This window comes from Lithobates pipiens, unplaced genomic scaffold (genome assembly GCF_037356315.1).
Source record: "Lithobates pipiens isolate NorthernLeopardFrog02 unplaced genomic scaffold, aLitPip1_a1.2 Scaffold_19, whole genome shotgun sequence".
NCBI classification, from domain to species: Eukaryota; Metazoa; Chordata; class Amphibia; order Anura; family Ranidae; genus Lithobates; species Lithobates pipiens.
The window spans coordinates 7785501-7807244 of record NW_027507764.1 but is presented as its reverse complement, the minus strand read 5'-3'; the positions used below and the strand labels follow the sequence as shown (position 1 = coordinate 7807244).

The 21744-nt window shown below is 54.5% G+C and overlaps 2 protein-coding genes across 2 annotated transcripts; one reads left to right on the top strand and one right to left on the bottom strand.

Moving 5' to 3' along the window:
• Window positions 1-878: 878 nt before the first annotated feature.
• Window positions 879-14836, top strand: LOC143995794 (uncharacterized). Its single transcript, XM_077490505.1, has 6 exons — window positions 879-973; window positions 8628-8669; window positions 8743-8868; window positions 11228-11272; window positions 11361-11399; window positions 13461-14836. The coding sequence occupies exons 1-6, from the start codon at window positions 919-921 to the stop codon at window positions 13469-13471; spliced, it is 318 nt and encodes a 105-aa protein (XP_077346631.1). The 5' UTR covers window positions 879-918; the 3' UTR covers window positions 13472-14836.
• Window positions 14837-15638: 802 nt separating this feature from the next.
• HSF1 (heat shock transcription factor 1) lies at window positions 15639-21111 on the bottom strand (the record flags this gene model as incomplete). The annotated part of the gene is given in 3 exon segments (XM_077490497.1): window positions 15639-17179; window positions 18116-18176; window positions 21046-21111. Coding segments are annotated over 3 exon segments (285 nt in total), but the record flags the coding sequence as incomplete, so codon positions are not given.
• Between the last annotated feature and the right edge of the window lie 633 nt (window positions 21112-21744).

Genomic DNA, 21744 nt, shown 5'->3' with positions numbered 1-21744 from the left:
CACCACATGAGCACCTACTGGAGCCAGTCTGTGGGGGGAGGATTATTGTTGGTTGGTTGGTTGGGGATCAAATACTTAATTTACTCCATTTGTATCATGTGATTTCTCTGGATTTTTGGTTGATATTCTGTCTGTATCATATAAAATACACCTATGATAAAAATGATAGACCCTTCATTTCTATGTAAGTGGGCAAAACTTCTGCAGGGGAGACATCAATATTTTCCCTGCTGTATACACGATGTATCAATATCCAGGGATTGTGGGTTCTTTCACCATGAACACGCCTATAATGAACTTTTCTCTCCAGGTTGAATGTTATTCATTAATTCAGAATGGAATGAATTGGGAAAATACCTCATTATGGCCATTAGATGGAGCAGATAGGAAACAAATACTTATTTCTTGTGATTATCAGCTCCATCTAGTGGCCATAATGAGGTATTTTGCTGACTTAATGAGAAACGTTTGACCTGGAGAGAACTCTCGATCCAGCTGTATAATGTATATGGAGTATCGGCTCCATCCAGTGTACGGCGGCGGGAGGGGGACGTCTGCTGCTAGAACAATACTGAGTGGGGCCGAGTACCGCTCAACCATTCATAGGAAGCAACCCTTGTATGATGTCAAATAATACAAGGCTTCCTCTGATTGGCTGAGGTGGAGATGGTGAAGCCATTCTCATGCCGCTCCTCCATTCATTCTGTAATAATGGGGTGCAAGAAGGAATGTTACAGAATGAATGGAGGAGTGGTGGTGATGTCATCTCCTATTTGTGGGGCGTGTCTTCTTGAACATATGATGTCACTTCCTGACATATGACCACCAATCCTCCAATGGGGTCCCTGCCCCACCCATTCTCCAGGTGGCAGTACATCTGATATTGGGGGTGGGGGATGGGGTTTCTGCTCTTTGCTGATGATGATTTTTCTCTCCGCAGAGAACGAGGAAGTGACCGACTCTCCGCAGCCAAGTGAGTGACACCGCGTGGGATGTCTTCTGGTGACACTACTCGGGGGGGGGGGGGGGGGGGGGGGATGACAGATTTTTAGATTCTATATAACCTCCATTTACATGAAGAGCTCAGTCATCATCCAATCAAATCTCTTCCTTCCTTGTACAATGCCCCCCCGTCTTTGCATTGGTTTTCTTTACTTTCCCCGGCTACTTCCTCTATGGAGGAGCGGTGTTGTCACCCTAGGACAAGACTACAGAACACCCCCCTTCTCCTCTCCATTACACAGGGAGGGGGGATACAGGGAATGGGGCCCCCCAAGGAGGGGTATGGGGGATCACAGCTCAGGGCCCCAGGGGGGATAAAGAGGAAGGGCCCCAAGGGAGATTGTGGGGGAATCATAGCTCAGGGCCCCGGGGGGGAGGGGTGATATAAGGGATGGGCCCCCAAGGGTGAGTATGGGGGAGAGCTATGGGGGATCAAAGCTCAAGGCCCTCGGGGGGAGCGCTATGGGGTATCACAGCTCAGGGGGAGGGGGGATATAAGGGACGGCCCCCCAAGGGTGAGTATGGGGGATCACAGCTCATGACCCCAGGGGGTAGGGGTAATTGGAGCAGGGGGATATAGGGGACGGCCCCCTAATTGTGAGTACAGAGGTGCACTATGGGGGATCACAGCTCAGGACCCTCAGGGGGGATATAAGGGACGATCCCCCCAGGGTGGGGATATAAGGGACGCCCCCCCCCCCAGGGTGGGGATATAAGGGACGGCCCCCCCCCCCCAGGGTGGGGATATAAGGGACGCCCCCCAGGGGTGAAGATTGGGAGATCTACAGACATAATAGATGGGTGGGTTGGTTGGTGTGGAGGTCAATCTCTCCAGTGTGTTCTCGGGGGTTGCAGTCTCGTCTATCTCAGGGTGATATTTTGCTCCCCCATCACTCCTCTCCTGAAATATGACTGGTGCCCCCTTCTTTTATAGCTCCACCTACACATCTTCCAATTTGATTGGAGGAAATATGTGGCCATACACTATACAATCACTATGAGGACAAATCTTAATCCGTTCAATCAGGCCGGTCCTTGTACTGCACAGCTGGTGGTAGATATAGAGCAGATTGTACAATCAGATTGTACGGTGTATGGCAGCTGTGGAAATCTGATGACGATTTTGTCAGCTGTGCGGCTGGATTTCCAATCTGCAGACCGATCGGCATATCCCTACATGTGGGCTATAGAGGACTCCCCTCCCCCCTGTCCAGTCTACCCCATGGTGGGGATTTGTGGCAATAAAGACCCTTTGATTCCCCAGAAGTTCTCCTAGGCGATCGGACGCGGTGATGGAAAATCTCCGATCCTCGCCCTCCTCCTCTTCGCTCTCTTTCTCGTCTCGGATTATTCTGGAGGTTGAATTTCGGATTGAAGGTCACAAACTGAAACGTCTTGGATTTCCTCCTGACCCCGACTGTCCTTCGCTTCAGCGGGCAGACACAAAACCGCCGTGTTCCCGGCCGGAGGAGGACGGGACGATCGTCTTTCAGGGTCCATCCTGGTAGAGTGGCCCTTTGTGTCTCGTATCGCTGGGGGCCCCTCTACTCCCCCACAGGGGCCTCATTGTGCGGGGATTTGGGGGGAGGAGGGGGTGGGGAATGGACGAGCCACAAGTCAGCCCAGGATACCACAGATTCTGATTGGCTGCCGGGGCGATCGCACTTTGTGCTTAAAATACTATTGTGGAGAAATCAAACGATCAATCGGATAGAAATGAGATCTGTCAGTACATGAACCCCTCCCCCGTAATGTAGATTTCCTGGTGATCCCGCCTGGAGATCAGATATTCCCCTTCCTGTAACCGGGTGACAACGCTCTCCGCGCTGCACGGAAATCGCACAGCAGCGTGGTCACCCCCTGGATGAGATGGAATGTCCCACTCTATATGGCGATCAGCTTGGGATTATTATGGCATGGATTCCATGGTGTCCACTCATTTATTGTTATTCCTAATCCCCAATATTGACGGTTGGGGATGGGGGCGGGCCTAGAACTTCACATTTCTAGAGTCTCATTCAAGTACAAATGACATGATAGTTACAAAGTATCTTGCCCAATATGAATAATTCTAGTATCAGAGAGGTTACATTGTATCCATGGGAAGATCATTTGGAGTAGGTTCCGATGACTGGTTGGGTGGTTGGTGTAGGCCCGACGACTGGTTGGTGTAGGCCCGACGACTGGTTGGTGTAGGCCCAATGACTGGTTGGGTGGTTGGTGTAGGTCCGATGACTGGTTGGTGTGGGCCCGACGACTGGTTGGTGTAGGTCCAATGACTGGTTGGGTGGTTGGTGTAGGCCGGATGACTGGTTGGGTGGTTGGTGTAGGCCCGATGACTGGTTGGGTGGTTGGTGTAGGCCCGATGACTGGTTGGTGTAGGCCCGATGACTGGTTGGGTGGTTGGTGTAGGCCCGATGACTGGTTGGTGTAGGCCCGATGACTGGTTGGGTGGTTAGTGTAGGCCTGATGGGTGGTTGGTGTAGGCCCGATGGGTGGTTGGTGTAGGCCCGATGGGTGGTTGGTGTAGGCCCAATGACTGGTTGGGTGGTTGCTGTAGGCCCGATGACTGGTTGGGTGGTTGCTGTAGGCCCGATGACTGGTTGGGTGGTTGCTGTAGGCCCGATGGGTGGTTGCTGTAGGCCCGATGACTGGTTGGGTGGTTGATGTAGGCCCGATGACTGGTTGGGTGGTTGGTGTGGGCCCGATGACTGGTTGGTGTGGGCCCGATGACTGGTTGGGTGGTTGGTGTCGGCCCGATGGGTGGTTGGTGTCGGCCCGATGGGTGGTTGGTGTCGGCCCGATGGGTGGTTGGTGTCAGCCCGATGACTGGTTGGGTGGTTGGTGTAGGTCTGATGGTTGGTTGGTGTAGGCCCGATGACTGGTTGGGTGGTTGGTGTAGGCCCGATGACTGGTTGGGTGGTTGGTGTAGGCCCGATGACTGGTTGGGTGGTTGGTGTAGGCCCGATGACTGGTTGGGTGGTTGGCGTAGGTCCGATGACTGGTTGGTTGGGTGGCGTAGGTCCGATGACTGGTTGGTTGGGTGGCGTAGGTCCGATGACTGGTTGGTTGGGTGGCGTAGGTCCGATGACTGGTTGGTTGGGTGGCGTAGGTCCGATGACTGGTTGGTTGGGTGGCGTAGGTCCGATGACTGGTTGGTTGGGTGGCGAAGGTCCGATGACTGGTTGGTTGGGTGGCGTAGGTCCGATGACTGGTTGGTTGGGTGGCGTAGGTCCGATGACTGGTTGGTTGGGTGGCGTAGGTCCGATGACTGGTTGGGTGATGTAGGTCCGATGGATGGTTGGAGTAGGTCCGATGACCGGTTGAGTGGTTGGAGTAGGTCCGATGACCGGTTGGTTGGTTGGAGTAGGTCCGATGACTGGTTGGGTGGTTTGGAGTAGGCCCAGTCAGGGCTGGTACAAGGATTTTTGACAGCCTAGGTGAAACCTAATTTTGTTGCCCCCATTGTCTCCACCCATGACTCCACTCCCTTTTCCCTGCCCATGTGCCAGAAGGCGCCTCTATACAGGAAGCATTGGCTCTGCTTCCTCAAGCGCTCCAGTGCTGCGCTGCAATTCTAATTACACTACCAGTCGGACTGAGTTAGTTACATACTGCAGACTGCAGAGCATGCAGACGGGGAGGGAAACCAGCAGCTGGGCGCCCCTAGGCAGCAGTACACTCTAGGCAGCTGCCTAGTGGTAGCACCGGCCCTGGTCCCAGTGACTGGTTGGGTGGTTGGTGTCGGTCCGATTACTGGTTGGGTGATGTAGGTCCGATGACCGGTTGGGTGGTTGGTGTCGGTCCGATGACCGGTTGGGTGGTTGGTGTAGGTCCGATGACCGTTTGGGTGGTTGGTGTCGGTCCGATGACCGGTTGGGTGGTTGGTGTAGGTCCGATGACCGGTTGGGTGGTTGGTGTCGGTCCGATGACCGGTTGGGTGGTTGGTGTCGGTCCGATGACCGTTTGGGTGGTTGGTGTCGGTCCGATGACCGTTTGGGTGGTTGGTGTCGGTCCGATGACCGTTTGGGTGGTTGGTGTCGGTCCGATGACCGTTTGGGTGGTTGGTGTCGGTCCGATGACCGGTTGGGTGGTTGGTGTCAGTCCGATGACTGGTTGGGTGGTTGGTGTAGGTCCGATGACCGGTTGGTGATGGTCCGATGACCGTTTGGGTGGTTGGTGATGGTCCGATGACCGGTTGGGTGGTTGGTGTAGGTCCGATGACCGGTTGGGTGGTTGGAGTAGGTCCGATGACCGTTTGGGTGGTTGGAGTAGGTCCGATGACCGTTTGGGTGGTTGGTGTAGGTCCGATGACCGTTTGGGTGGTTGGTGTAGGTCCAATGACCGTTTGGGTGGTTGGTGTAGGTCCGATGACCGTTTGGGTGGTTGGTGTAGGTCCGATGACCGTTTGGGTGGTTGGTGTAGGTCCGATGACCGTTTGGGTGGTTGGTGTAGGTCCGATGACGGGTTGGGTGGTTGGTGTCGGTCCGATGACCGGTTGGGTGGTTGGTGTCGGTCCGATGACCGGTTGGGTGGTTGGTGTCGGTCCGATGACCGTTTGGGTGGTTGGTGTAGGTCCGATGACCGGTTGGGTGGTTGGTGTCGGTCCGATGACCGGTTGGGTGGTTGGTGTAGGTCCGATGACCGGTTGGGTGGTTGGTGTCGGTCCGATGACCGGTTGGGTGGTTGGTGTCGGTCCGATGACCGGTTGGGTGGTTGGTGTCGGTCCGATGACCGGTTGGGTGGTTGGTGTCGGTCCGATGACCGGTTGGGTGGTTGGTGTCGATCCGATGACCGCTTGGAGTAGATCTGTTGATTGTGTCTGTCATGGATTTAGCGATGGGGAGGCTCATTCACATCGGCAACAACTCTTCCCACCCCTCTGATAACCAATCTGCGGTGGATCACTTTTCAGAGGTTAGTTGACAGGAAGGTGATCTATTGTCTCCTCACTTCCTTTTCTTAACCATGAAAAGCCCCCCACTAACATAAATGGGTCAGGGGAGTGTCTGAGGGGCATTAAAACTGTGGCTCAAATCTCCACCCTCACCGGGGGCAGTTCTGTGGCCCCCCCTACCCCCAGTTTGTCTCTTTATCCCCTCCCCGACAGCTCCCTGCTGGTCCTTTAAGAGATTGTAAACTCCGGGGTGTTTGGGCGTCCCAGTCATCACATGCATGTGGCAGCACAGAATAGACCCCGCCCCCGTCCTGCCAGGAAAGGGTTAAAAGGCCAGAAATCCAGTGAGCTCCTGACTTCCTGTGGGCTGACCACCCCACCTCCGCTGCACTGCAATCCCAAGCAGTGTTGTCAGGCCTGCATGAGTGTTCCCTCCTGGACTACAGAACACCGCCTCTATTATGTTACAAAGATGAGAAGTGAAGGGGTTGTGTGGGGGGGTGTTCTGTAGTCCAGTAGAAGAGGGATTATTGAGAGGGAAAAAAGTAGAGAAGGTGTTATGGAGAGGGGAGGTGTTTTGTTGTGCAGTAGAGGAGGGGTTATGGAGGGCGATGTTCTGTAGTCCAGCAGAGAAGTAGAGGAGGGATTATTGAGAGGGGTTATGGAGAGGAGTGGGTGTTCTGTAGTCCAGTACAGGAGAAGTGCAAGAGGGGTGTTCTGTAGTCCGACAGAGAGGGGAGAGTTGAGGATGGCGGAGGTGTTCTGTAGTCTGACAGAGAGGGGGTTATGAGGATGACAGAGGTGTTCTGTAGTCCAGCAGAGAAGGGGGGAGTTGAGGATGGCAGAGGTGTTCCGAAGCCCAGTTGAGGATGGCGGAGGTGTTCTGTAGTCTGGCAGAGAGGGGGGAGTTGAGGATGGCGGATGTGTTCTGTAGCCTAGCAGAGGGGGGGTTATGGGGATGAGGATGGTGGAGGTGTTCTGTAGTCCAGCGGAGAGGGAGAGTTATGGGGATGAGCATGGCGGAAGTGTTCTGTAGTCCAGCAGAGAAGGGGGAGTTATGAGGATGGCGGAGGTGTTCTGTAGCCCAGCAGAGACCGAGAGTTATGGGGGATGAGGATGACGGAGGTGTTCTGTAGCCCAGAAGAGGGGGGTTATGAGGATGGCGGAGATGTTCTGTAGTCCAACAGAGAAGGGGGAGTAGAGGATGGCAGAGGTGTTCTGTACTCCAGTAGAGAAGGGGGAGTTATGAGGATGGCGGAGGTGTTCTGTAGTCCAGCAGAGAGGGGGAGTTGAGGATGACGGAGGTGTTCTGTAGTCCAGCAGAGAGGGGGGAGTTATGGGGGGTGAGGATGGCGGAGGTGTTCTGTAGTGCAGCAGAGAAGGGGGAGTTGAGGATGGCGGAGGTGTTCTGTAGTCCAGCAGAGGGGGGAGTTATGGGGATGGAGATGAGGATGGCGGAAGTGATCTGTAGCCCAGCAGAGACGGGGAGTTATGGGGATGAGGATGACGGAGGTGTTCTGTAGCCCAGAAGAGGGGGGTTATGAGGATGGCGAAGGTGTTCTGTAGTCCAGCAGAGAAGGGGGAGTTGAGGATGACAGAGGTGTTCTGTAGTCCAGTAAAGAAGGGGGAGTTATGAGGATGGCGGAGGTGTTCTGTAGTCCAGCAGAGAGGGGGAGTTATGAGGACGGGGGAGGTGTTCTGTAGTCCAGCAGAGAAGGGGGGGTTGAGGATGGCGGAGGTGTTCTGTAGTCCAGCAGAGGGGGGAGTTATGGGGATGAGGATGGCGGAGGTGTTCTGTAGCCCAGCGGAGAGGGAGAGTTATGAGGATGGCAGAGGTGTTCTGTAGTCCTGCAGAGAAGGGGGGAGTTGAGGATGGCGGAAGTGTTCTGTATTCCAGCAGAGGGGGAGTTATGGGGATGAGGATGGCGGAGGTGTTCTGTAGCCCAGCAGAGGGAGAGTTATGGGGATGAGGATGACAGAGGTGTTCTGTAGTCCAGCAGAGAAGGGGGGAGTTGAGGATGGCGGAGGTGTTCTGTAGTCCAGCAGAGGGGGAGTTATGGGGATGAGGATGGCGGAGGTGTTCTGTAGTCCAGCAGAGGGGGGGAGTTGGGCTCTGATGTGGTGGTTGGGCTCTGATGTGGTGGTTGGGCTCTGATGTGGTGGTTGGGCTCTGATGCGGCGGGCGGTGGTTGGGCTCTGATGCGGCGGGCGGCGGTTGGGCTCTGATGCGGCGGGCGGCGGTTGGGCTCTGATGCGGTGGACTGTGGTTGGGCTCTGATGCGGCGGGCGGTGGTTGGGCTCTGATGCGGCGGGCGGTGGTTGGGCTCTGATGCGGCGGGCGGCGGTTGGGCTCTGATGCGGCGGGCGGCGGTTGGGCTCTGATGCGGCGGTTGGGCTCTGATGCGGCGGGCGGTGGTTGGGCTCTGATGCGGCGGGCGGCGGTTGGGCTCTGATGCGGCGGGCGGCGGTTGGGCTCTGATGCGGTGGACTGTGGTTGGGCTCTGATGCGGCGGGCGGTGGTTGGGCTCTGATGCGGCGGGCGGTGGTTGGGCTCTGATGCGGCGGGCGGCGGTTGGGCTCTGATGCGGCGGTTGGGCTCTGATGCGGCGGGCGGTGGTTGGGCTCTGATGCGGCGGGCGGTGGTTGGGCTCTGATGTGGCAGACCGTGGTTGGGTGGTTGGAGGTAACCATTGATGACGGGTACTCTTTGGTATTTTCTGTCTTCCAGCTGATGCCAATTCCCTGCCGGAGACCACGCCCCCACCCTCAGGTAAGCTCCGGTCACACAGCCCCTCCCTGGGTCATGTCTATCCTCGGGATTCACTCTCTCCTCTCCTCCACAGAGGGTCCGGTCAGCTTCCCGGGAGGTCAGAGGCTGCAGACGGACGGAACGGCAGAGAGTGCTTCATCCAACAGCGAGTCGTCCAACAGCGAGAACAACAGCGAGAACGTGGAGAGCGCACCGGCAGGTGAGGACCAATACCGGGTCTGCCTGCCTTACATGTGCTGATGTCACTGGTTCCTGGTGATTCGATTGGCTGTAGATAAGCCTGGCACCTCTCAGCCATGATTGGGGCCCACAGCTCGATGGTGTGTACCAGGAGTGGTCACTAGATGGCACACCTCTCCCATGTAATGTATAGACCGGGGTAGGCAATCTTCAGAGGTGGAGATCTACGTGAAGAACACGGAGGAGATCGAACGATCATATTAAAATTCTGGGGAGTGATTGGTCACCCACAAGCGGCTGATGCCGGAGTCCATCATGAAGGCAGAACCACCGATACGGCACAAACGCTTCATCGCAATGTAATTGTCCTGCACTTGGGTAGTGGGCCCGGGGCTGCTACAGACCACTTCTTTCTACACCATCGGTCTTGCTGCCCTCCTTGCGACAATCGGTGTTCTTAGAACATAATAAGGAGAGAAGGGCGCGCCGCCCTCCTAGGGCATGACCAAAATACATTTTATTCCAAATAAAAGTAACAATATTTGTACATACAAACGTAGTATCAAGGGACGTCACAGCACAGGCCGATGAGAACGATCGCCCTCAGAGGACATTCATCACTTTGGCTCAGAGGAAGAGGATTCTCCCTCGAAACGCGTCAGTTTTCCAACACCGCCTGGTCCTCCGGCATCACTGGCCATCTACATCTGACCTGAGGGCAATCGTTCACATCTGCCTGTGTTGTGACGTTCCATTATTCTACGTTTGTGAGTACGACCCTTCTTACTTTTATTTGGAATAAAATACATTTTGGTAATGAGCTACGGCAGTGCGCCCTTCTTTCACTGTTATTCTTCTGCATCTGGTACTGCAGGCTAAATCACACGAGGCATAGGCCTGGCTGTGTGGCCAATGCAAGAAGGATGCAGGGCAGCGTACAGGGGGGTTGGTAGGATGCAGGGCAGCGTACGGGGGGGGTCGGTAGGATGCAGGGCAGCGTACGGGGGGGGGGGTCGGTAGGATGCAGGGCAGCGTACGGGGGGGTCGGTAGGACGCAGGGCAGCGTACGGGGGGGTCGGTAGGACGCAGGGCAGCGTACGGGGGGGGGAGGGTCGGTAGGACGCAGGGCAGCGTACGGGGGGGGGTCGGTAGGACGCAGGGCAGCGTACGGGGGGGGGGGGGTCGGTAGGACGCAGGGCAGCGTACAGGGGGGGGGGTCGGTAGGATGCAGGGCAGCGTACAGGGGGGGTCGGTAGGATGCAGGGCAGCGTACAGGGGGGGGTCGGTAGGATGCAGGGCAGCGTACAGGGGGGGGTCGGTAGGATGCAGGGCAGCGTACAGGGGGGGGTCGGTAGGATGCAGGGCAGCGTACAGGGGGGGTCGGTAGGATGCAGGGCAGCGTACAGGGGGGGTCGGTAGGATGCAGGGCAGCGTACAGGGGGGGGGGGGTCGGTAGGATGCAGGGCAGCCTACACGGGGGTCGGTAGGATGCAGGGCAGCCTACGGGGGGTCGGTAGGATGCAGGGTAGCGTACAGGGGGGGTCGGTAGGATGCAGGGCAGCGTACAGGGGGGGGGGGGTCGGTAGGATGCAGGGCAGCCTACAGGGGGGGGGGTCGGTAGGATGCAGGGCAGCCTACACGGGGGTCGGTAGGATGCAGGGCAGCCTACACGGGGGTCGGTAGGATGCAGGGCAGCCTACGGGGGGTCGGTAGGATGCAGGGTAGCGTACGGGGGGGGTCGGTAGGATGCAGAGTAGCGTACGGGGGGTTGGTAGGATGCAGGGAAACATACAGGGGGGTTGGTAGGAGGTAGAGCAGCATGCAGGGCTCAGTAGGATGCACTTCAGAGTACAGGGGGGTCGGTGGGATGCAGGGCAGCGTACGGGGGGGGGTCGGTAGGATGCAGGGCAGAGTATGGGGGGAGTTAGTAGGATGCAGGGCAGAGTACAGGGGGGCGGTAGCAGGTAGAGCAGCATGCAGGGGTCGGTAGGATGCAGGGCAGCGTACAGGGGGTCGGTTGGATATAAGGGCAGTGTGCAGGATCAATAGGGTAGAGTACCATTATGGGGTAAGAATTTTCTCTTGTCCTGTCTTGCCAGGTGTAATTCTCGGTATCTGTTCTTGGCCTGTACACAGTACCACTTCTCTTGTCCTGTAAGATTTCATGGTCCTCATCCCTGGCATGGACTCCTCCTTCCCACACAAGGCACTCTACTCCCACCAAAACATTGGGGTCTTGTAGGAGAAGGGGAGTACCCTGCACAGTAGGGGTCATGCTGGATGATGGGGGTTTGGCCTCCACAGTTTACATTCATCCAGGATCCAGATGGTGAGATGTGATTGGTTGGATCTCCGCTGACGTTTTATCTCTTTGGTAGGTTCTGTCCTGGACATCCCCGCCGAATCTCTGGAGTCTAAAGAAAGTAAGACACTAAACGATCACCATACCAATCAGACGATCGTTCTCGTAGATCCCGCAACTCTTGTTTACACATTTTATTCTATTTCCAGATGAGGATCCCGAGTCCCAGGAGTCGTTCACACTTCCAGGTAATGAATATAAACCTGGCATGGTTCTTTAGGGTAAATCAGAGTAAAATGTTGAGATCATAAAGTGCACCCTGGCCCCTGGACCTACTGTAGTCCTCTGGACTGACCCATCAATCTAGAACAATCCATTTACACAAAGGGGCTTGTGTCTGGTGCTGAGCTGGTAAAGCATGGAAAACGGTCACAGAGAAGATAACCTGCAGTATGGTGATCAGTCACTGCAATGACAATATCAACCCCAAGGGACTGCACAGAAGAATGAGAAACTTCCTCCAGAGGGCATAATGCACAGGAGCTGAGGAGGGAGAAAGGGCTGGTGTTCAGCAGGGGACAGCCCTGGTTCCTCCAGAGGGCAGAACGTACAGGAGGGGGGGTTTGTGTGACTCAAAGTTTATTTGTCTGCTGTAGTGGACAGCACAGGGCCTAGACAAGGCTTCAGGCTCTATTCCTCCTTATACTTAGGGTGGCCACGGGTCCAGCACAGGGCCCACATAAGGCTTCAGGCTCTATTCCTCATCATACTTGGGATGGCCATGGAACCAGCAAAGGCCCAAAAACAGCTTCAGGTCCTAACCTTCCCCATATTTAGTATGGCCATGGGTCCGGCGCAGGGCCCAAACATGGCTTCAGGTCCTATCCTTCCCCATATTTAGTATGGCCATGGGTCTGGCACAGGGCCTGAACCCAGCTTCAGGTCCTAACCTTCCCCATATTTAGTATAGCCATGGGTCTGGCACAGGGCCCAAGCATGGCTTCAGGTCCTAACCTTCCCCATATTTAGTATGGCCATGGGTCCGGCGCAGGGCCTGAACATGGCTTCAGGTCCTAACCTTCCCCATATTTAGTATGGCCTTGGATCTGGCATAGGGCCTGAACCCAGCTTCAGGTCCTAACCTTCCCCATATTTAGTATAGCCATGGGTCTGGCACAGGGCCCAAGCATGGCTTCAGGTCCTAACCTTCCCCATATTTAGTATGGCCATGGGTCTGGCGCAGGGCCTGAACATGGCTTCAGGTCCTAACCTTCCCCATATTTAGTATGGCCATGGGTCTGGCGCAGGGCCTGAACATGGCTTCAGGTCCTAACCTTCCCCATATTTAGTATGGCCATGGGTCTGGCACAGGGCCAAAACATGGCTTCAGGTCCTATCCTTCCCTATATTTAGGATGGCCATGGGTCTGGCACAGGGCCCAAACATGGCTTCAGGTCCTATCCTTCCCTATATTTAGGATGGCCATGGGTCCAAGTACAGCACTGAGACAAGATTTCAGCTCCTATTCTTCCTCATACTTAGTATGGCCATGGGTCCGGCCCAGAGCCCAAACATGGCTTCAGGCCCTATTTTTCCCCTCATACTTAGGATGGCAATGGGTACGACCCAGAGCCCAGACAAGGCTTCAGCGCAGAAGGAATTTCTGACATTTTTGAATTCAGTCTTTTGTAAGGCAAATCTTCTAATAAAAACCATTGGGGAGAACACACGGGGCCACATTCTGGGTCTGACAATGGAGAAACTTGCTTTACATATTTCTAAATAATACACAGTGAGCAATCAATGGTTATACTGGATATAGCACAGTGGGGTTTTTTTTTTTCATGGAGTATGGAAGGGTTGGAATCCCTGCCAGGTTTTTTCTTGTATGTACCGGTGGAAGGATTCACTTCCTGTCCTAGAATCACAAGAGGTGGTAAAGGGAGCTCTCTCTGAAGTTAAAGGTCCCCATTGGAAGGTGACTATTGTAGAATAAAATGTGTGATTTTGTGATGAGCTTTTGCCCAGTGGAAATGGTTAGATGGAAAGGGGGGGGGGACTCACCTACAGGGACACCTCCCCCCCCGACCATAAACTAAAATTCTTGGCTTTGGGTACCTTTAAAGTGCATCTCTCTTTGTTGAAACCATTTCCATGTTACGGAATAGATATTATTCTTCTGCCCGCTCACTGGTCCTGAATGACGTCACAAAGAGCCGGGACCTCTACAGATGGCGTATTGGACCAGACGTGGGGGGGAGGAAGATTCTTCGTCTTACTTTAAGGAATAATAATTTCATCTCTTTCAGCTGGAAAGTGAGCATTCATCATCGTGCCCATTGACCTCCCAACCCTTCCCCCAACACACGTGCCTCATCCTTCCTTATATTCCCCTTTTCTCTACTAAATGCCCCCATTCCATCCTGCGCCAGATATGTTTGAGCCTCCAGGAGCCACAGCTGGAATTATAGGACTCCCCAAGATGGAGGATGATTCCCAGCAGATCATTCAGTGACATCATCACCTTCATCCAAGCAACAAAGCATGGACATACACCCTCCCCCAACCCGCAGGAAAAATCTAATCTGGACTCGGAAAACCAACTTGAGAACTGTAATGGGTGTCTATGTCAACCCAGGGGGGCAGAGATGATCTAATACGTAGCATGTGGGGGTCTGCATTAACCCAGGGGGACTAAGATCAGCCAATATGTAGAATGGGGGGAGTCAATGCCAACCTGAGGGGGTGAGATCAGCCAATATGTAGAAAGGGGGAGTCTATGCCAACCTGGGGGGGGGGGTGAGATCAGCCAATATGTAGAAAGGGGGTCTTTGCCAACGGAGTTGGGCCCCCGAGATTGGACAATATGCAGAATGAAGGATGTCTATGATGGCTGAGATCGGCCAATATGGAGCGGGGTGTCTATGCCAACCCAGTGGGGTTAAGATTGTCCAATACGTAGTATGGGGGGGGGGGGAGAGATTAGCTAAATGTAGAATGAGGTGCTGGCAGAAGACTCGTAATATGATTGATGGTGAAGACATTTCACAGCATATCTATAACACTTCCTCAGCTCTGATGGGTGCCAGGAGCATACCCCAGAATTTATACCCCACCATACTAGGAGAATACCCCAGAATTTACACCCCACCTTAGTAGGAGCATGCCCCAGAATTTATACCCCACCATACTAGGAGCATGCCCCGGAATTTATACCCCACCATACTAGGAGCATGCCCCAGAATTTATACCCCACCATACTAGGAGCATGCCCCGGAATTTATACCCCACCATACTAGGAGCATGCCCCAGAATTTATACCCCACCATACTAGGAGCATACCCCAGAATTTATACCCCACCATACTAGGAGAATACCCCAGAATTTATATCCACATTTATACACTGAAGGAGACCGCCTGTTACATTATGTACATGACATTGTGATATTCCGGAAGACGAGGTGGCGCCAAGACCTTCAGCCATCTTGGTGGCAGTGAAGTGTCGCCACCTTGTGGGGAAATTAGTGTTCATCCCCCTGTTCCTCTTTGTGCTCCCAGGAATCAATCACAATTTAGGGCGGAGTCCCCGGCCTTCCTGGAGGAGATGATGATCGTTCTTCTGAATGTGACGTGTTTCTGTAGATCAATAATCTGTTCATTCTAATAAACGTTTCAGCAAATTCATTCTTCGAGTTCTCTGATTTATTAAAACAAATGTCTTGTCTTGGAAGCTGGGGGAGGGGTGTGACTCCCACTTTATAAAGAGTGGAGTAACCACCCTGCAGCGGGGTAACCTTCCTCCTCATCCAGGGTAATCCCCCCACCTCCTTCCTCAAGGGGAAATCCTTACTCCCTACTCATCCAGGGAAAGGGTAAACCCCCCCATACGGTAAATCTAGTCTTCCTCCCTCCTCATCCAGGGTAACACCCCCAAAACCTCCTCCTCATACAAAGTCCTTCCTTCTCTCTTCATCCAGGGTAACCCCCCCATCACAATCCTACTCCTCATCCAGGGTGATCCTCCTCCTTCTCCATGGTACCACCCCATCCAGGATGACCCCCCCCCCCCATCCCAATCCTACTCCAAGGTAACCCCCCCCCCCATCCTTATCCAGGGTGACATCCCCCATGGTAAACCCCTACCCCAAACCTCCTCACCCAGGGTAACAGCCCCCCACTCCTCATCCAGGTTGACCCCGCCCCCTCTTCCATGGTACCCCCCCACCCTAATGCAGGGTGACCTCCCCCATCCAGGGTAACCCCCCCCCCCCCCCAAGTGTAATATCACCCCCTCCTCCTCATACAAAGTCCTTCCTTCCCTCTTCATCCAGGATAACTACCTCCTTCCAAAACTCCTCCTCCAGGGTATCCCCCAAACCTCCCCCTCCTCATCCAGGATACCCCCCAATCAAACCTCCTTATCCAAATAAAGGGTAATATCACACCCCCCCCCCCAGTATGTCAGTGAGCAGTGCAGACACATGGAGTTTGTACACAATGTATATTTATACACAGAAGATTATTCATAAAAATCCAAAATACAACTCACTATAAACAGGTCAAAGTGTAATATACAAATATATCTCCGAGCAAAGCTGAGCCCCGCCCACCCACCGCCTGCCAATCACAGCCTTCCGCCGCCATCTGCTGTATGTACAGCTCAACTGCACCCCCACTGTCAGGTGCATTGTGTGCGACGGCTAGATGTACGTAGGGCCGGGCCCGGACCCCCGGCCACTGAGAAGCATCAATCGCTGCTGTGCACACTAAAGTGCTTAGACCTGGCTGGACGCTGCAGAACTATCCCCCCGCCCCCACTCTCCCCTCCCCTGAATAATGGCTGCCATTGTCCTGCTCTACACAGCAGACGTGATCACCTTAATATTATCCTCAAGGGTCACATACTTAGATGTTAGTGGGGTCCCATTCCTGCCAACCCTTCGAGGGATTAAATACTCATAGTAGTGGGGTCCCGGCCCACCCAGGAATTTCATATACACCTATGTTGGGTGGTGGCAGCCCTTCAATGTCTTCGGGGTCACATACTCATGTTGGGTTGTTCCTTCCAAACCTTCAAGGGTCACATACGCTCTTGCTAGGGGATTCCAGCCCTTTCTAGGAACCTACAGGGGTAACCTACACTTGCTAGTGGGGTCCCGCCCCTTCCAACCCTTCGGGGATCACATACACTAATGCTAGTGAGGTTCGGGCCCACCCAGACACCAAAGCTTCTCCCAGTCTCTGCACTGGTACTATGTAGGGTTACACATGATAGTGGGGGTCCGGGCCCTCCCAGGTCTTACATACCCCCAGGTTATTGAAGTCTGGGCCTTCCCAGAACTTCATGGGTCACATACATGTTAGAGGGTTGCTGGCCCTCCCAGGTCTTTAGGGGCCACATACCCCAAGGTTAGTGGGGTCCGGGCCCTCCCAGTCCCGATGCGGTGTAACTTGTGTCTTATAGGATAAAGTGACAGTGGTGTCAGGCTGGGACAGGAAGTGCAGACAGAATGTGTGACCAAGGCAACAAAGGGTATAAGCCAATCGGATAAAGGGTAGACGATGACATCAGACAGTATATAGTAATGAGTGCAAAGCTGGAATGCCACCGCTTCGTGATTGGAGAGTGGGGGAGGGGAGAAATCCTTGCAAAGTGTCTGGGGGGGGTGCCATTCTGCTCTGTCCTCATAGACCTCAATCTCCAGCGGTACACCCAGCACACGGCGGCAGAGCCGCACACACACAACCAGGTCGTGGCAGCGGCGATGCGACGCCTGAACACAGCAGAGAAGGAAAGCCGCAATATCAGAATCCATTGTCCTGGGAGAAAGAAGCAGTCACTATACCATCCTGCAGGGGGCGCCATCCCTCAGACCCCCGACTCCCCGGACTTGTTCTGAGAGCCCCAGGACAGGAGGGAGAGGGTGGGGTCCTCTTCATCCTCCAACTCCAGAAGAATGGGAAGATCCGAGCCGGCTGAGTTCATCAGGATGACCGGCTGCCCCGTGTAATGTACGATCTGCTTTCCTGGGGGGAGGGGAGACACAGACAATCAGATCTCACCATAGAGAAGACCCACCAGTTCTGGCTTTTTATACAAACATCTCTGCCCCCTCTGCACCCAACCACTCTGCCACCCCCAACCGCCTCCCCCTCTGCACCCAACCACTCTGCCACCCCCAACCGCCTCCCCCTCTGCACCCAACCACTCTGCCACCCCCAACCGCCTCCCCCTCTGCACCCAACCACTCTGCCACCCCCAACCGCCTCCCCCCCTGCACCCAACCACTCTGCCACCCCCAACCGCCTCCCCCCCTGCACCCAACCACTCTGCCACCCCCAACCGCCTCCCCCCCCCTGCACCCAACCACTCTGCCACCCCCAACCGCCTCCCCCCCTGCACCCAACCACTCTGCCACCCCCAACCGCCTCCCCCCCTGCACCCAACCACTCTGCCACCCCCAACCGCCTCCCCCCCTGCACCCAACCACTCTGCCACCGCCTCCCCCCCTGCACCCAACCACTCTGCCACCCCCAACCGCCTCCCCCTCTGCACCCAACCACTCTGCCACCCCCCAACCGCCTCCCCCTCTGCACCCAACCACTCTGCCACCCCCAACCGCCTCCCCCTCTGCATCCAACCACTCTGCCACCCCCAATCGCCTCCCCCTCTGCACCCAACCACCCCCAACCGCCTCCCCCTCTGCATCCAACCACTCTGCCACCCCCAACCGCCTCCCCCTCTGCACCCAACCACTCTGCCACCCCCAACCGCCTCCCCCTCTGCACCCAACCACTCTGCCACCCCCAACCGCCTCCCCCTCTGCATCCAACCACTCTGCCACCCCCAAGAGCTGCCCCCTCTGCATCCAATCTCTCCAACCCATCACTGCCACTCCCCAACCAATCCCCACCCCATTCGCTGCTGGTCTCTACACACAGCAGACAGGGAGGAAGTCATACCGGCATCTTCTGGGTCGGTGTCAGATGATCGCTGATCCTGGGAAGACAGGAGATCCTGGATCTGCAACACCAACAGTACAAAATTACCATCCGTCATCCAACCAGCAATGTCACTGCCCATGTCATAGTGTCCCCCATGGAGAAACCATGACTTTCCATATACAGATACAGAGACTCCACCCAGTCTTCTCCCGGACAGTTCATCACACAGAGAAAAGACACTCCAGTCAGTGCAGAGTGAGGGGGCGTGTCTGATATGCTCACATGACCAGTCCCGGTGATGTAATAACCAGACCACTGTAGGAGGGGTCACTGCAGCATCACTATATACGGACCGGGGGGCGGGGGACCTCACAGCAACAACGCGGCCACTTACATATAGTGAGGGGGAAAAGGTATTTGGTCGGCTGCTGATTTTGTACACTATCCCACTGACAGAGAAACGATCGTCTATAATTTTATTGGTCAGTTTATTATAACAGAGAGAGAACAACAACAATAATATCCATAAAAAACAAAATTTCACTCATTAAAATGCAAATCCATTTATAACTTTTTTGAAATAAGTATGTGAACCCTTCACAGAACATGACTTAGTAGTTGGTGGAGAAACCCTTGCTGGCGATCACAGAGGTCAGACATTTCTTGGAGTTGGCCTCCAGGTTCGCGCATCTCATGAGGGATTTTGTCCTCTTTGCAGATCTTCTCCAAGTCATTAAGATTTCCAGGCTGACGTTTGGTGACTCCAAACCTTCAGCTCCCTCCACAGATTTTCTATAGGATTAAGGTCTGGAGACTGGATAGGCCACTCCAGGACCTTAATGTGCTTCTTCTTGAGCACTCCTTTGTTGCCTTGGCCATGTGTTTTGGGTCATTGTCATGTTGGAAGACCCATCCACGATCCATCTTCAATGCCCTGGCTGAGGAAGGAGGTTCTCCCCAAGATTTGATGGTACATGGCCCCGTCCATCATCCCTTTGATGTGAAGTTGTCCTGTCCCCTCAGCAGAAAAACCACCCCAAAGCATAATGTTTCCCCTCCATGTATAATGGGGGGGGGGGGAGATGGTGTTCTTGGGGTTCATAGTCCTCCATGTATGACGGTGGGGGATGGTGTTCTTGGGGTCATAGGTCCTCCATGTATAACGGTGGGGGATGGTGTTATTGGGGTCATAGGTCCTCCATGTATGATGGTGGGGATGGTGTTCTTGGGGTCATGGTCCTCCATGTATAATGGTGGGGGATGGTGTTCTTGGGGTCATAGGTCCTCCATGTATGACAGTGGGGGGGTGGTGTTCTTGGGGTCATAGGTCCTCCATGTATGATGGTGGGGGATGGTGTTCTTGGGGTCATAGGTCCTCCATGTATGACAGTGGGGGGTGGTGTTCTTGGGGTCATAGGTCCTCCATGTATGACAGTGGGGGATGGCGTTCTTGGGGTCATAGGTCCTCCATGTATGACAGTGGGGATGGTGTTCTTGGGGTCATAGGTCCTCCATGTATGACGGTGGGGGATGGTGTTCTTGGGGTCATAGGTCCTCCATGTATGACGGTGGGGGTGGTGTTCTTGGGGTCATAGGTCTCCAGTATGACAGTGGGGGATGGCGTTCTTGGGGTCATAGGTCCTCCATGTATGACAGTGGGGATGGTGTTCTTGGGGTCATAGGCGGCATTCCTCCTCCTCCAAACACGGTGAGTTGAGTTGATGCCAAAGATCTGGATTTTGGTCTCCTCTGACCACAACCCTTCCCCCGGTTCTCCTCGGAATCATTCGATGGTCATTAGTGATCTTCAGAGGACCTGTACATGTGATTTCCTGAGCGGGGGGACCTGTACATGTGATTTCCTGAGCGGGGGACCTGTACATGTGATTTCCTGAGGCGGGGGGACCTGTACATGTGATTTCCTGAGCGGGGGGACCTGTACATGTGATTTCCTGAGCGGGGGGGACCTGTACATGTGATTTCCTGAGCGGGGGGACCTGTACATGTGATTTCCTGAGCGGGGGATCTTGCGGGGGGCTGCAGGATTTCAGTCCCTCACGGTGTAGTGTGTTACCGATTGTTCTCTTGGTGACTATGGTCCCAGCTGAGATCATGGAGAAGATTCTCCGGTGTAGTTCTGGGCAGATTCCTCACCGTTCTCCTGATCATTGATCCTCACGAGGTGAGATCTTCCATGGAGCCCCAGACCGAGGAGATCGATCGTTATTTTGCGTTTCTTCCATTTGTGAATAATAATCCACCAACTGCTGTCACCTCTCACCAAGCTGCTTGGCGATGGTCTTGTAGCCCATTCCAGCCTTGTGGAGGTCTCCAATCTTCTCCCCGACATCCTTGGGCAGATCTTTGGTCTCCATGGTGGAGAGATTGGAATCTGATTGATCGCTACTTTTATACAGGTAACAAGCTGAGATTAGGAGCACTCCCTTTAAAGGAGAGTTCTCATCTCAGCTTGTTTGCCTATATAGAAGACACCTGGGAGCCAGAAATCTTGCCAATTGATTGGGGGATCAAACACTTATTTCAACCATTAAAATACAAATCAATTTATAAAACTTTTATGAAATGTGTTTTTCTGGATATTTTTGTTATTCTCTCACTGTTATAATAAACTGACCAATAAAATTGTAGACCAATCATATCTTTGTCAGTGGGGCAAAACAGAGACCACCCCCCAAAGAATCTCCTGAACCCGCTCTTCCAAGTGCCCAATTACAGGACACACACACACACACACACACACACACACACCGGGGGGGTGAAACCCGACACCCCCAGCAAGGCTGGATTCAGGGGAGTCATCTTTGCAGGAACAATCTGCAGTGACACTTTCAGGACGGAGTCACTTTAAGAAAAAAATAAAAAAGGGGATTGTGGCACAGCGGGGGTGGGTATATCTGGGTTATTGGCTCCTCCTCCACAATACTCACACTGGCAAGGCTGGAGTCCAGGTCGGTAAGCGGAAGTTCCAGCCCACTCAGAGCCGGACTGAAGAGCTGCAAGAGAAGGCGGAGACTTGTGAGAGACACACCCCTTAGACTTTGGAAAGAGGGGGGGGGGGTGGGGGGAGGTGTATTTAGTCAGTGACCAAGTCAGAAAATTTTTGGGGGGGGGGGGGGGGTAGCAGTAGACACACCTCTTAGCATGCAGGAAGTCAGCCTGGAGTGGGGGGAACTTGCTGCCAATGCGGAGCATACGCTGCACAGTGGTCACTGGGTGATCCTCCCCCTACAGCTGCCAGTGTGTGCAGCACAGCATCATTTGTCTCACCTTACAGGCTACTACACCGCGCAGTGCCCGCCCACCACACCATGCCCGCCTACCCCCATCACACTGCACGGTGCCCACCTACCTACACCTCACAGTGCCCACCTACCCCCACCAGTGCCCACCTACCTCCCTTACATGCACGCCTACCCCCACCAGTGCCCACATACCTCCCCTACACCATACCCACCTACCCCCGCCACACCATAGTGCCCGCCTACCTCCCCTACACTGTGCCCACCTAGCCCCACACCGCAGTGCCTGCCTTCCTCCCCTACACTGTGCCACCTAACCCCCACACTGCAGTTCCCGCCTAACCTCCCCTACACTGCACAGTGGCCGCCTACCCCCCCACTCCGTGC